The sequence below is a fragment of the Saccoglossus kowalevskii genome, chromosome 14 (assembly GCF_978046115.1).
Source record: "Saccoglossus kowalevskii chromosome 14, keSacKowa6.1, whole genome shotgun sequence".
In the NCBI taxonomy this organism is placed as follows: domain Eukaryota; kingdom Metazoa; phylum Hemichordata; class Enteropneusta; family Harrimaniidae; genus Saccoglossus; species Saccoglossus kowalevskii.
Genome location: NC_140654.1, coordinates 6074603 through 6088932, shown reverse-complemented (window position 1 = coordinate 6088932; position 14330 = coordinate 6074603). Strand labels below are relative to the sequence as shown.

The following is a 14330-nucleotide window of genomic DNA, read 5'->3' as shown; positions in this document are numbered from 1 at the left end:
GCCTCAAACGTTGGGGGCGGTAAAAAACATTCATCTAATCGACTTTTCACGTCAACATAAATTTCACACGTTCAGTTCACGGACCTTCGTGGTATATTTTATAGTTTTCTCGCACGTTTCAGCGCCAGATCTGGATGAATCGTTTTGAACATGTTCTTAACATTTCTCAGCGACCTAAGATAAATGTATTTGTGACCGTCGCCTAATTAATTTATTGATTTGTTTGCGTGGCTTCCCTGTAATTTCATTTTCTGACGTCAGCTCGACATAATCGGTTCCTTGCAGCCCAGTTGGCCTTCGTGACGTCTTTGTGATTACGTAACAGGATAAAGCACGAAGCAAAATGTCCAACGGTGTTTTTGTTGAGTACACCAACGGAATCAGTGACAGCCCTGTGCGATTACGACAGCCGAGGACGCCGCCAGTACTCTTACCTAGGAGCGGTCATATATCATGTATATACAGGGACGATCTGTTTACTTGGGGTGGCTTCCGTGAATTACCTGGAGGGCCAATCCCGAGCGATCGATATTTGGACAATCATGAACTGTGGATTTATTCCATTGAAGCGGAAAGCTGGAGAATGGAAACATTGGACGGAGACCAGTTGCCACCAGGTATGTCTGGTGCCTGCTGTGCCATTTCCCATGATACTCTTTATGTTTTTGGTGGATTTGGAAGAGAGGGCAACTCTGATAGGCTGTACTGCTTGAATTTTAGAACACGAAAATGGACCTTAATGGAGCCGGAAGGTGACCTGCCAAGCCCGAGAGACAAAGCACTCAGTTGGATTTATAATAATAAATTTTATGTTTTTGGTGGATTTGGGCCAGAACCTAGATGCAAAGCAATGTTCGGGCAGTGGTTTTGGGACACTACGACAAGTTGGGCGCCCGATCGTGGACGTGGCTGGAATAATCATTTATTCGTGTATGATATAGACACTAATTGCTGGACAGAGCAGCGTACCATTGGAGAGACTCCATCACCAAGGGCCGCTCATGCTGGGGATGTGATTGGAAATAAGTTGTATATATTCGGCGGCCGATTGAACCAGACACGTATAAACGATTTGTATTCTCTCAACCTGGATACATTTCAGTGGAGCGAAAAACTTGAATGTAATAGTGATGTACCATGTGGACGTTCCTGGCACTCCTTTACTCGAGTGACAGATATTCATATGTTGCTCTATGGTGGATTCGACACAGAGTGTAAGACATTAGGAGACTGTTGGGTGTTGAATACGCAAACTCTAATATGGACACAGTTAGAACAACCATGGAGGCCAAGATTATGGCATACTGCAGTGTCCACTAATGTTGGTGGGGAAGTCATCATTTTTGCTGGGTGTCAAAATAACATACTTGGTTCCGAAGATAGTGATCACTGCTATGACCTTTTCCATATTCACTTCACGCCAAAGTCTCTTCTGAGATCTTGTATGGATGTGGTTATCCAGTACCGAGAAATCATGAAAGAACATGTAACTCTTCTGCCGCGATCAGTACTAGATACACTAGAGAAACGATTGGATGCTATTGTCAATCCACCTACACAGCTGCAACCAGGAAGTGTAGAATCAAAACATTCATGTCTGATTGCATAATTACTATGAAGTACTCAGAAGAAGGAATTTGGAAATCTTCCAACACAGATCAATAACTCAAGAATGTGTTAATACACGATAGTGTGAATACCATAACTGTATTTATTTTATTATGCATATTTAATGAGCATATTTTTTTTTTTTTATTATTTCACATGTCAAATGTTACTAACAATACACCTTTAAGGCACAGCTTTCAAAAGGGCATTCTCTAATAATTTTCTAGACTGAAAGGCAGTAGAAAATGATACTGATTGAGATTTAGGTGTTGCATGACCAAATGAAATAAATCCCTGTACCTACATGTAAACACCTTCTTTACAACAGTTTGAGTATTTACTGTAAAAGCATTAATTATTCAGTTGGTTTTATTTTCATTGATAAGCAAAATTCACTATTAAAATTAAATCCACACGAACATGTAAAATAACAGACATGTATAATTCATTGTTTCCCTGGCAAATTCTTGAACTTAAAACCCGAGTAAATAAGATCAAAATAGTGAAATTAAATGTTGGTAAAAACAAATAGTTTTACAGCATTATTCTAAACCAACACATATTCCCAATGATATTTTAGGAAATTCTCATTTTCCAAGCCAGAAAATAAAAAAAGTTATTGTTTATTATTTGTAGTTATGAAAATTTGATTTCATGAGAGAATATTCAGAGGTGAGTTAGTAGTTAACGAGTAGGCTGGCCATTTTGTACAAAGCTTCATGGGTAATTATTGTCCAGGGATGATTAAGATTATGTTCACATCACATCTAATTTAAGCTTATGTTTGTTGATTTTAATTAAAATTATTAGAAATTAGTACTATTGACACCACAAACCCATTCTCTTTGTTTTTATAGATTACAATAGCATTAGAACCAGCCAATCAATGTGCACATTACACAATGAAAATGTTCCAATGTTATTCCATCAGCCAATAGAAACCTCAGTTTCAGTTCGAATTGTGAAATTTATAAATAATTATGAAAATAAAAGGAATTGGTTTGTTTGTTGTGTGGATATTAAGCCCAACTATTATGTAGTGTTAATATATGCTCTCTGCATTTCTTGGTTGTGTAAACTTTTATAGCCACTTTTGAAGTTAATTGAATAAAATTAAATACACCATATTCACTCTGTCAGGCACATCTCTAATAGAAGCAGAGATATTAGCGAATATAGGCCCAAAATTATGTTATGTATACTGAAATATTTAAATATTACCAGAGGTACATTACTTGGGGTTTGCAATGTTGCATAGTACTGTATGGTGACATCATGTCAGGATCCCATTCAAGTCTCATCTCGTAGACAGCGAGACAGGTGCTACGATCTTGTGACATGACATAGGCGGTTTGTAATAAAACAATAAAACATGTATTACCACATTCATAGTGAAAAAATGTAATACATCGAAAATGTACTGAAAATATAGTTATCGTAATCCGTCATATCGTGAGCAGCTATTTTGATCCACCTGGACATCCCGGTATCCTAGTTACCTCGGGCATGCACATTCGAATTTTTCTGAGTTGGAACACTTATGTGAGAGCGAGATTGAAACGGGATCTTGGTATCATGTCACTGTAGTTGCAAACCCCAAGTAATGTACCTCTGATATTACTTATTTTCACCTTTGTGATTTATATAAGCACATGTGCTATTAATAATAAAAGCAAGTGCAGTAGTACAGTATAACATCAATCTGACGATCTCTAAACACAGACGATATTTGCTGTATAAAAATGATTTGTTATTGATGATTTTGTGTGTGATAAAAAAGAAATTGTTGTTTTCTTGCATTTTTACTTTGATTTTATTCAATGTAAAAGTTATACCCTAAAAAATCAAACTAGTACTGTAAAATCTGTATTAGAAGCCGCGGCTTCTATTAAAATGGTACAATGCAACCAAGGAAATGCGGCTTCTATTAGAGCATCTACACATATGAGAAATGATGAATTTTTGGTTCTCAATTATTCAAAAAGAATGGGTGCGACTTCTATTAGGAATGCGGCTCTTAATACAGATTTTACGGTAGTTTTTAATTGGAGGGAGGGGTTAACTTAAAAAAAAAAATATCCTGCATGTATTGGGGGTGTGACAATAGAGGAAAAGTAAACAAATATAGCACAGAAACTAATCTAACTCAAAACTAAATGACAGAAAAGATATTGTTCACGGTTTTATCCCCCCCCCCCTTCTGAGTTTCTGATGGGAAATGCTTTAATTAGCTCTCAGCTTGGAAAGACAGAATATGGTTCATATTGCACTGCATGTGAGCACCTGTTATTAAAATAAGTCACCATGGGAGAACCGAGTCATTTGTAATAATGTAACAGTTGCTTATGAGGTTACATAATTTATCCTTCTATTGTATGTACCGCATTTGCTTTATTAGAAATGTGTGTCCAATAGAAGTACATATAACCTAACACCTTTTTTAAGCTGGATCATTATTACACCAGACCCAAGTGATAACTCGCCTGTCAGTCATCTATCACTTGCCTGTCACTCACCAAAATCAAAACCCTGAAGAGGTAACTTAATTATAACTCTACCAATCCATTGTATTTTGAAGAGATTTTATTAGCACAGGTCTACCACTCATTCACATTACCTTGTTCAGGAAACCCATTTTAAGCTCCCAGGCCTTGGACTCACATTTATGTGAGCAAATGTGCAAATATTAATAAATACTATGCGGTATATGTTTGTGTTGCAGTCACCTATACACCTGAGTTATCATTGTGGTATATGTCTGGGTTGCAGTTAGACTTGCTTGCAGTCTGTTGCGACTCCAATAAAAAATTCTTGAAAAATAAATATAAATTGCGTAAACGAGAGGTGAACGCGAAAGTCCCAACAGACTTGCCATCAGTGTAAGCGCCCTCGCATTACCGACCAGATTTGGGCTTGTAATGATTGACATGTCTCATATGTTTCAACCAATCAGAAGCCAGGCTAATTAACTGATCAACTGAGACCCCGGAAACCATACACAACTTTTTCAAATTGGGGATATTTTTTGCGATAGCCGTCGCCTTCCTTAAACAACTTCGACTGGTGATATTTGTCTGCAACAGCGGATGAACAACCTCGCCAATAACGACTTCAATCTCCTTGCAAGCAAGGGTCTTCTTGCCAGTTAAGCAATTTTTACCTGTCGTCTGCCTTTACGATGTCAAGACTGCACACAATACAGAAGTTCTTGTGTTCTCGGAGAAACAATGGTTGTTTTACTCAATTTTGTTGGCGTCAACAACATGGTAACATAGCGTGCGACAAGTAAACACAGGCATTTACAAGCCTGAATTTGGCCGGTAATGTGAGTGCGCTTACACTGATGGCAAGTCTGTTGGGATTTCGCAGTAACATGACTTTCACGTTCACCCCTCGTTAATGCAATTTATATTTATTTTTCAAGAATTTTTAGCGAAATCGCGACGGACTGCAAGCAAGTCTAGGTTGCAGTCATCTACACACCCGAGCTAATTCAAGGCCCAATTTGAGAGGCCTTCTACATACTGTTAAAGGCTTGATCAGCACCCAACCTTCCACTGTACACTGGAAGTATGGAATGAAGGAATATTCCAGCATAGTCTTCCTGTTGTCTATGGTAACTGTCAGTTGATATAGTGGCTGTGAGAACTGCACAACTGTCATCCATTGGCCGAAAAATTAGCTATGCATGTCAGCCAATCAACGTCATTATCACCCACTGACAAGAGGTCAAGATTAGCAAACACTCCAGGACAATGGCGAGTGGGTTCCCAAGTTGACTGATAAACTGGTATCCAGGATTACAATACTTTTGAAGGCATCGATCGAGTGACTGAATCTGGAGAAAATGCACCATGTCCCTATTTTTGAATACATTGCGATAACCCCCCCCCCCCCCCGCGCCGAGAGCTTTTATGACGCATGTAAATTAAATACACAGGTGTGAACATCATGGATGTTTCACAACGTTGCTATGGTTATCATAAAATGGCAGCAAGTGATTGCTAACAACCAGGGCTGCATTAAAGTTGAATTCCCACTTTGCAAAATTGTTTAGTAGCATCTCTTTTATGATACACATTTTATGATTTTAAAGCGACGATAACACACGCAAAGACTTATGGGTAGACGCTTGTTTGTAAACAATTACGCTATGGGCATTTGACACATGCGCAGTTGACTTCCCCACTTTAAGATTGTTCTCAAAGTAATTTTTTTTTATATATTTGCAAACTTGGAATACAAAGTCATAACTGGTTGGTCTTGATGACTTGTAAACACGACAATTTGGAAGGCTCCCCTATAATATTAAGTGGTATTTCACAATAGACTAGTTATAAGTTATAGGCGCCATCAGTCTGTTTCTGTGCGAGATTGGGGGGGTAGGTTCCTTTGGTTCTCGGTGTTCTGTTTACAACATTACACCTGAGTGCGCAAGTTTCTAAAGACCAGAATTTGATACCATGGTTAAACAACTTTCAGTGCAGATATTTCAGAATTTGTTGCCAAAGCAATTGATTTTATAATTTCTCTTAGTAATCACAATCAGTGAATGGTGTTCTGCAAATATTAAGTGCATGTAACACAGCTTAACTCCCTGGAGTCAATGCAAAGCAGGCTACAAGATTGTGCCTGATTGGCTACCAGTTGTACTAATCAGAGGAGCTTCTTGAAAGTTTTTTTTTTTTTAGTTCTGGCTTATACTGACTGAAGTCCAAGTTCAAACCTTTCAGTAGTTTTTTCCTTGGTCTGGGTTTCCTCAACACTAGTTTTTTGGTAGACTTTAACAACACATCAATCAACAATCTGGAATCTTGTTCAAAACCCCTTTTTAATCCTCACTGATTTAAAAGTGACATTTCAGCTGAGAAATAAATTGATAATTTACAAGAAACTTTTTTCTTCTGTTTACGCCTGCTGTTCTGATGGCATGCTTCTGATGATGTCGCTGTCACCTACAGGAACAAACAAAATTGTATATATGACTGATAATAAACAAGTCATTGACATGAGACAGATCCTGCATGTTTTTATTGTTGCTATAAACAAAATACAAGATTCAATTCTGGAATGGCAAAATATTTGATTATGGTGTATTTTTTAAGTACTAAGATGGGTACACAGACTATCTTTAATTGTGTAACAAATGTAGGTGTTGCATAATGTACTTTGATTACACTCAAACTGTTAAGTTCCAGTGTCCAGCATGCTTGACTTGTTCACATACGAAGGAGAATCTACAAGGCCTCGTTTTTTATTTTTTTCTAAACTCTGAACTGATGACTACTAAGTCACAACTAAGTAATTATTCATGAAGTGTCGTGAAGCTGAAATAAGAGAGAACGTCACAACTTTGGTCATTTTCCCTTTTTTCATCAATGTGATAATCACAATGGCCTGCAATGAGCCGGTTTTTTTAAGCTGATTGTCCAAACGATCCATGTCACATTTTAATGGTGATTTCAATGGAGCACTTTGCATCAGTAACGGCCCTTGTTACGGATTGTTAATTTCTAGGACGTTTTTCCCAGTACTTCATTACACCTTTCAAATTCTATATCTTTTCAGGACCAGTTAATACATAGTCTGATTCTGAAAAACATCAGCTTCACATTTGATTCAGTTAGTTAATTAACAATGTCCTTACCTGGATCTGTGATACTGAGTGTGCAGACACGGAAATATTTACCACAAGCTGTGCCCAATTCAATATTGTTACCAGTGTAATGATGGACACCAGTCTTGGCTAACATGGCATAGTATTCAATTTCAGATTTCCTGTTCAAGTAATTAAAAATTTAACAGTTTAGACCGTGATATACAATACCCAACAGAGACAGTTCTGATGTGTCAGGTTCAAAATGGGTTTAACAATATATACAAAATATAAGAAAAATAAATAGTGATTGTTTACTTGAATTCATGTAAGAATTCAGGGTTCTATTTCAATACTTGGCTGTAATACATACCTCAATTGTGGGCAGTTATTTGCCAAGATGACTAACTTGGCTTTGCCTTGACGTAACGATTTTAATGTTTGTTTATAACCAAGATGATATTTTCCACTCTTCATGACAAGTGCCAAACGAGAGTTAATACTCTCCATGGCCTTTTTCTGAAAAAAACAAAAACATTCCAAAATATTAATAAACTAAGTTAAATTAACAATTAGGCCGAGCTAATACTCTTATATGGTAATAACTCAACCATCTTGAGAGAAGTGCCAATCATAGGCCTTTCACTTTTTGTTTTAAGCGTTTAATACACTGATATAGCACGCATTCTGTGATTCCTAAAAGATAATAATGTTGTACGCATAGTTCTAGTGCTGTATGTATGCACATAAACACCTTGCTAGATTATATTATTGTTATATACACCAAGTGATATTAATGGCAAAGATTGGAAATGACTGCTATTTTGGCAGACAAAATATTCTTGTGCAACTGGTAAAAAAGATGCACAAGATCTTTTTGCCTGATCAAACATTTTAGGGCTTAGTACAATACCTAAAGAAAACACTTGATAGTCGATATTTTAGAAATGGCCATATCCTAAATATTAATATAATTAAAAAGAATGGGTGCAATGGCAATCAGGTTTAGGTTGATATACAGTATACCTAGTACCCAACCCTTCTCCATAATCCAAATCTCTAAGGGATTACGCTAAGTGATGTCACATAATACAACTTCACAAGGCAAAGCAATAATTGATATGCCCTAACCCTACTCCCAAACATGTGCCTGTCTATACCACATATTTAGTTACATTACACACTGGTGTGTCTGCGCTTCTATGGCTGCTGCACAAAACAACTGAAATGAGGAAAATTTATTGTAGATTCAGTGTGAAAAAGGCGATTAGCATTACAAATGATTGCACCACAACTGAAGCGCCTCGGCTGAAGTTGGGAAATTATTATTATTACGGTACCTGTTTCTTTGAAGCCACCATTTTTGCTGTTTTTTTGGGTCACGTTCTGGTACTGGTGGAGATAAAACGAGTATTATAATCTATTATATTCCAACGAGTGTCAAACATGCGAAAAAAATACCGAAATTCGATTGAAAACAAGAATTATTTGACGACAGTCGTATACTCACAACCTGTAAGTGTGACCACGTTAGGGAGAAAGAGAACGATGCATACCCGGATGTTGAGTGATCTCGTTGAAGTCTCGAACTGTCCTGTATCAAATAATTCGTTTGTGTGGTGGTAGCGGTGAGAAATACTAAACAAATATTCTCCAAGAAACCGCATATCAATCATTACATGTGTTTTGTGTATTGTTTATTACTAGTTGCCTACCAAACCTTTAAAATTGTATACGTCGACGTCTGGAGCGAGATTATGCAAATTTAGAAGAAATACCAATTTCAAAATGGCGATGGTGAAGCAGTGAGACGAGCTGGGAGCTAGGTGAATTGTTGCGAACACCGTGTTTTATTGATATTTGGTATCAGTACACGATAGAAAATGTTTATCTACTTAAGTAAAAAGGTATGGCAAAGTTTTATCCTGTAATATCGAAATGATCGTCAGAAAACTCAATAATTCGGCAGTCGTCAGGGAAGCAGTCCATTCAAATCCATAGACAAGTTGTTCAGTGATGTTGTCTATAATATTATTGTCAACAAACTACATCAGTAATTCAGATTCAATTTGCTGGTAATTTTTTCAAAATATCTAAAATTTTGACCTGTCTTTTCAGACAAAGGTCGTTAAGTTAAAGTTAAATTTACTGTTTTAACCCAAATTATAGCAAATAAATAGAAATGTCCCATGACACTGGTTGAATACTCTTACTTAGAAATGACATGCGAATAATACTGAACAAGCAAAATTAAACTGTCTCTGATTTTGAGCTAAAAGTGAAAGAAAGTTTTAACTACTCAAGGTTAAAAAACGCCTTTTATTTGAAAAACATTAAAATTAATTAGAAATGCAATAGTTTTGAACTAAGAATATAATAATATTATTTGTGTTTATGCTGTGAGGTTTTAAAATTTCCAAACACATGTAACTTAAATACAATGTTGATATTGGACGAAATTGTTATGAATCTCTATGAAATAGATTATTTATGTTGGCATCAAATGAAATTGCTTTGATTTTCCCAATTAGTATGCCTCGATGCTCTCTGAAAGGTACAAATATTTCCGATATTATTCCTATATGCTATTTATGGGGGTTGATCATTAGAATTTGAAAAAAAAACAAAAAAACATGTAGCTGCCAAGAAAAAAATTGCAGGAAAAATTTAAAAAAAAATTATTTATACTAAATAAATCCCACACATACTTGAAAGGGAAAAACAAAACCGAAATTACAGCAGTTAGGTAGTTCTATAGCGAAATACAAGTAAAATTGCCATTCAGACAACTGAATAGTGACTTACCTTACAAGAAACAGCCTATAGTAAATATATAGGCAACATACATTTTGGAAAGTGAGTTTAAAAGCTAATGTCAACCCTTTACCTCGTGGTGAAAAATGGATCTCTAAACTAGGTGTTAGGAAAAAAATAATTTGCAGTTCCTTTTTTTGTTGTGATAAATAATAAATAATGGTATAATTTTCCTGATCAGAATATAAGCTAATTTCTAATTATACAGTGGTAGCTTCAATAAGGTGTTGAGAAAAGTTGCACTGGACAACCTGTTTTTGAATGCTGCCTTTTTTGTATATTTTTAGTAAGGAAAATCAGCATACCTGTGGCCAATGTAAACAAATGTGTCTCAAAACATTGTTTATATGTCATGTCTGTTAGTGACTAAGGATTTCGTAATTGGGCCAAATGAAGGCCAATCACAAGGTGCATTCGATTAGAGCTGTGGCTGTCTGACAATGACAAGTATTGAGATTTGCTATTTTTCCAAATGGAAAAACAATATGGTTGTAACTTGACTGAGACTGATCAGGTGTTTGTTTTAACTACACTAGATTTATAAGAATTTTGCTTACATAAGGCTCAAAATACTCAAGTTCACTCTGAACTGTGCATATAGTCCTGTACCTATGCCAGTACAAAAATAAAAAAATTAAGGCTGCTCAATATGCATATATAATTGACCTCTGCTGCTAAACCAAAAGTCAATGGTGCAAAAAAGTTACAATAGTAATAGATGTAATTCCCCTGTGCTTAGTTTTGTGTGACACATAGAGAACCACACATTGTATGGTTCCAGAAATACCATAATCACAAAATGCTGCAAGGGCTAAATGAGTATGATAAATTAACACATTTCTAAACAAAGTTTATTAACAATATTTGAGGTATGTTACACTATATATTAAAGTTTTGTGGATGTAATTCTCAAAACCAACATACCTGTACACACTGTTCATGATGGTTACACACTGTATTTCAATCACTGTTACATGACTGTAGCCTCAATGCCCAACACCACATTTCATGTATACCTGTAGAATTCATTTGCACATTTTGACCTTCAGTTGTTTTTGTCATTTAACTTTCACAGATTGCCATACCTAACAACACCAAATTGAAGTGTGTTTCATGGAACAGAGAACAGGGCTACATTGCATGCGGTGGAGAAGATGGATTACTTAAAGTACTTAAACTGGAAACACAGCAAAGTGAGTTGCTTTATAAATCTTAAAAACATTAACCCTTTGAGGGATTGATTTTTTTCCTGCTCAAATATGGGTAAATTTGTTCACATTTTCTGTGATTTTCACTGAATTCATTCTTACTTTTGGACCAAACAGACAAAATGTGACATTGCTTCTAGTTTTTTGATCAAAAAAAATTAAAATTTTCGTAACTTTTTATGTAGAAAAAAGCAGACTATAAATGAAACTATTTTGTAAATGAGCCTGAATTGGACTTTGGTGCTTTGAGGGGTTACAGCAAGTCTCAGAAGTATTGGGGCAGCCAATTTGCAAACTCACTAAGGAATTGTCTTGGTCACGTCCACTCTGGGCGAGCCTATATTGCATTAGGGGACATAGAATGCTTTTACGTACGTAGCCAGGTACATGTTTGGATTCCCCTGAATGATTTGTTTTGCGAGGGGTAATAATGTATACGTAGTTTTCCTGGTAAGTCTGAGAATATCCACAGTCAGCTGACATACAATCCACTGATATTTACCATATATATGGGGGTAGCCATCTTGAACACTGATTGAAACTAAATAAAGAGACAAGTTGAGAAACAGATTCCTACAAATCAGGGAGAAAACAAACTTTCACATCCAAACAATTCGTTGGGGCAACCGCTAATAAAATTCGACATCACTTCATTACACGAAGAACATAGAACACTTTCTCTGGTATATTTGAAAGCGAAATCGCCATCCAACTGTAAGGCCGTCGCTGACTAGCTTCTAAAGTATGACAATCGTCCCTACCAGGGTCCCTACTGTTATATAGATTCACCCAAAGTGGGCGTGACAACAAGACAGCGCTAGCGAGATTCGAAGGCCAACCGTTTAGTCAAAACCAAAGCTAGCGAGTTTGCAAATTGGCTGCCCCAATATTTCTGAGACTTGCTGTAAGAGACATACAATTTGGGTCACACATACAAATTAAATACTTTATGTATGTACCGGTACATATTGTTTGAATGGTTGAAGACCATGGCTGTTTATATATTGTGCAATTAGCAGACTTTTCTTTAGAAGCTGCAACTGCAGAAATTTTTTCTCAGAATTTTAGCAGATAAAAAAATAATTTCACTCCTCCCAAAAAACATTTCCTTGTAAAATGAAAATTTTTTTTTTGAATTATTGTATTCTTATTTTTTTCAAAGTTGTTTTTCACTCATATGTTGATTATTTCTATTGCAGGTAAAGATGCTAAGGTTAGGGGTTTGGCAGCACCAAGTAATTTATCAATGAATCAATCTTTAGAAGGACATAGTGGTAAGATTTAGACAATGCATACATGAATCAGTAATCAGAATAATTTTTGTATACTCCTAATTTTGAACTAGTAAAATTATAAGAAATTGAAAAGCAGTAACGGTACAAAATCTTAATATTTTGATTTTCATGGAAACAATGACTTTGTGATTTTTTCTTATCATAAATTCTACTCTCGTGGCCATTTTAAATTAAAAAATTGTTCGATGTTGAAACAATTTCACAGAGAAACATTTCTGAAAATTCCTGTGTTTAAGCTATTTCAACTCTCAAGTGATTACTTCCGAGATAAGGATATATAGTTTGAGGTAGATGTTCCGCAGACTTAAACCAGAGTAACAGTGGCTTTCTACCTCCTAGCAGTTTCTGTAGTGCCAACAAGAATCAAGTATGATAACTTCCCTAGTTTTACTTGCACTTCATACATCTTAGAATAAATCTTTTTCCTTTTCACTAAACAGGAGCCGTACAGGTTGTGACATGGAATGAACATTACCAGAAACTAACAACCAGTGATCAATATGGATTAATTATAGTTTGGATGCTATACAAAGGTGAGTTAATATTAAAATCAAATTCACTTCAGTATTCAAGCTTTTTGTGCTTTGAATTTATGTTTACTGAAAATATTTTGTTACCTTTTGATTACATTTTTTAAATTTATTTAAGGTTCATGGTATGAGGAGATGATTAATAATCGTAATAAATCAGTTGTAAGAAGTATGGCGTGGAATGCAGATGGACAGAAAATATGCATTGTGTACGAGGATGGTAAGTTGGATCCTGACACGGTTTACGATAAAGATAAAAAAAAATGCACAGTTTGTCCTGCTTTAATAAATACAGGAAGTCATAGTGACTATAGAATAAAATTCATCTTTGTAAATATACAGAGATGGGTTGCTGAGATGTGTGAATTTGATACATGTGAATATACGTATCTAAACGTTTGTTTTCTTCTTACTAGACTAGAGTTCATCATTTCAGTTTTCATGACAGTGACAACACTGGGCCTTTATATAGAACTATCTACATTTTTGTTTGTCATTGTCCATAGGTGCTGTAATAGTTGGTTCAGTGGATGGCAACAGAATATGGGGTAAAGAATTAAAAGGAATGCAGTTATGTCAGGTTGAATGGTCAGCCGATGGTAAACTGTTGTTATTTGGTATGACTAATGGTGAAACCCAGATATTTGACTCACAAGGAAACTTCTGTGTAAGTATTACAGAAGTCTGACATGCACGGCATGTTACAGTGATCATAATTACATGCAGCACATTATGCTGACATACTGCACACTGAAATATAGTGCATCATTGACACACTGCATCACACTGACATACTGCACATCACAGGCATCACATTGATGTATATACCATGCATCACACTATCATCACAGACACAGTGTATTACATTGACAGTGCATCATGCTGGTATACAGTGCATCACATGAACACTGCTGACCTACAACTGAATCATTTGTACACAGTGCAACAACCACACATACAAATATACAACCCATCATAGTGCATCACGCTGACATACTGCACATCACAGGCATCACGTTGATGTATATACCATGCATCACACTATCATCACAGACACAGTGTATTACATTGACAGTGCATCATGCTGGTATACAGTGCATCACATGAACACTGCTGACCTACAACTGAATCATATTTGTACACAGTGCAACAACCACACATACAAATATACAACCCATCACAGTGCATCACGCTGACACACTGATGTATGACAAATCACAGACAGTACTGACAATACACTACATCATATTGACATACAGTGCATCATTGAATTAAATAA

The 14330-nt window shown here is 36.0% G+C and overlaps 3 protein-coding genes across 3 annotated transcripts in view; 2 read left to right on the top strand and 1 right to left on the bottom strand.

Annotated features, from left to right (window-relative positions):
• The first annotated feature begins 86 nt into the window (after window positions 1-86).
• Window positions 87-1740, top strand: LOC100367159 (kelch domain-containing protein 2-like). The gene has a single exon (XM_002732446.4). The coding sequence runs from the start codon at window positions 344-346 to the stop codon at window positions 1607-1609; it is 1266 nt and encodes a 421-aa protein (XP_002732492.1). The 5' UTR covers window positions 87-343; the 3' UTR covers window positions 1610-1740.
• Window positions 1741-6420: 4680 nt separating this feature from the next.
• LOC100366395 (large ribosomal subunit protein eL30) lies at window positions 6421-8803 on the bottom strand. The gene is made up of 5 exons (XM_002732441.3): window positions 8715-8803; window positions 8545-8596; window positions 7578-7723; window positions 7256-7386; window positions 6421-6563 (listed from the first exon to the last, which is right to left on the bottom strand). The coding sequence occupies exons 2-5, from the start codon at window positions 8563-8565 to the stop codon at window positions 6517-6519; spliced, it is 345 nt and encodes a 114-aa protein (XP_002732487.1). The 5' UTR covers window positions 8566-8596; window positions 8715-8803; the 3' UTR covers window positions 6421-6516.
• Window positions 8804-8987: 184 nt separating this feature from the next.
• The window catches only part of LOC100379049 (WD repeat-containing protein 35-like), a 30754-nt gene continuing 25411 nt past the window's right edge, over window positions 8988-14330 (top strand). Inside the window, exons 1-6 of the mRNA XM_006813647.3 lie at window positions 8988-9111; window positions 11094-11211; window positions 12426-12500; window positions 12962-13054; window positions 13170-13271; window positions 13558-13718. Of these exons, the coding sequence (XP_006813710.1) occupies window positions 9088-9111; window positions 11094-11211; window positions 12426-12500; window positions 12962-13054; window positions 13170-13271; window positions 13558-13718 (573 nt within the window). The 5' untranslated portion in view covers window positions 8988-9087. The remainder of the gene's footprint in view (window positions 9112-11093; window positions 11212-12425; window positions 12501-12961; window positions 13055-13169; window positions 13272-13557; window positions 13719-14330) is intronic.

Coding starts and splice junctions, on each gene's coding strand:
- LOC100367159 (XM_002732446.4), top strand. CDS start 344: ATGTCCAACGGTGTTTTTGTTGAGTACACCAACGGAATCAGTGACAGC.
- LOC100366395 (XM_002732441.3), bottom strand. CDS start 8,565: ATGGTGGCTTCAAAGAAACAG. Junction 7,724..8,544: donor TGGTGGCTTCAAAGAAACAG/GTACCGTAATAA, acceptor TGTTTTTTTCAG/AAAAAGGCCATGGAGAGTAT. Junction 6,564..7,255: donor ACTCAGTATCACAGATCCAG/GTAAGGACATTG, acceptor TTGTTCCTGTAG/GTGACAGCGACATCATCAGA.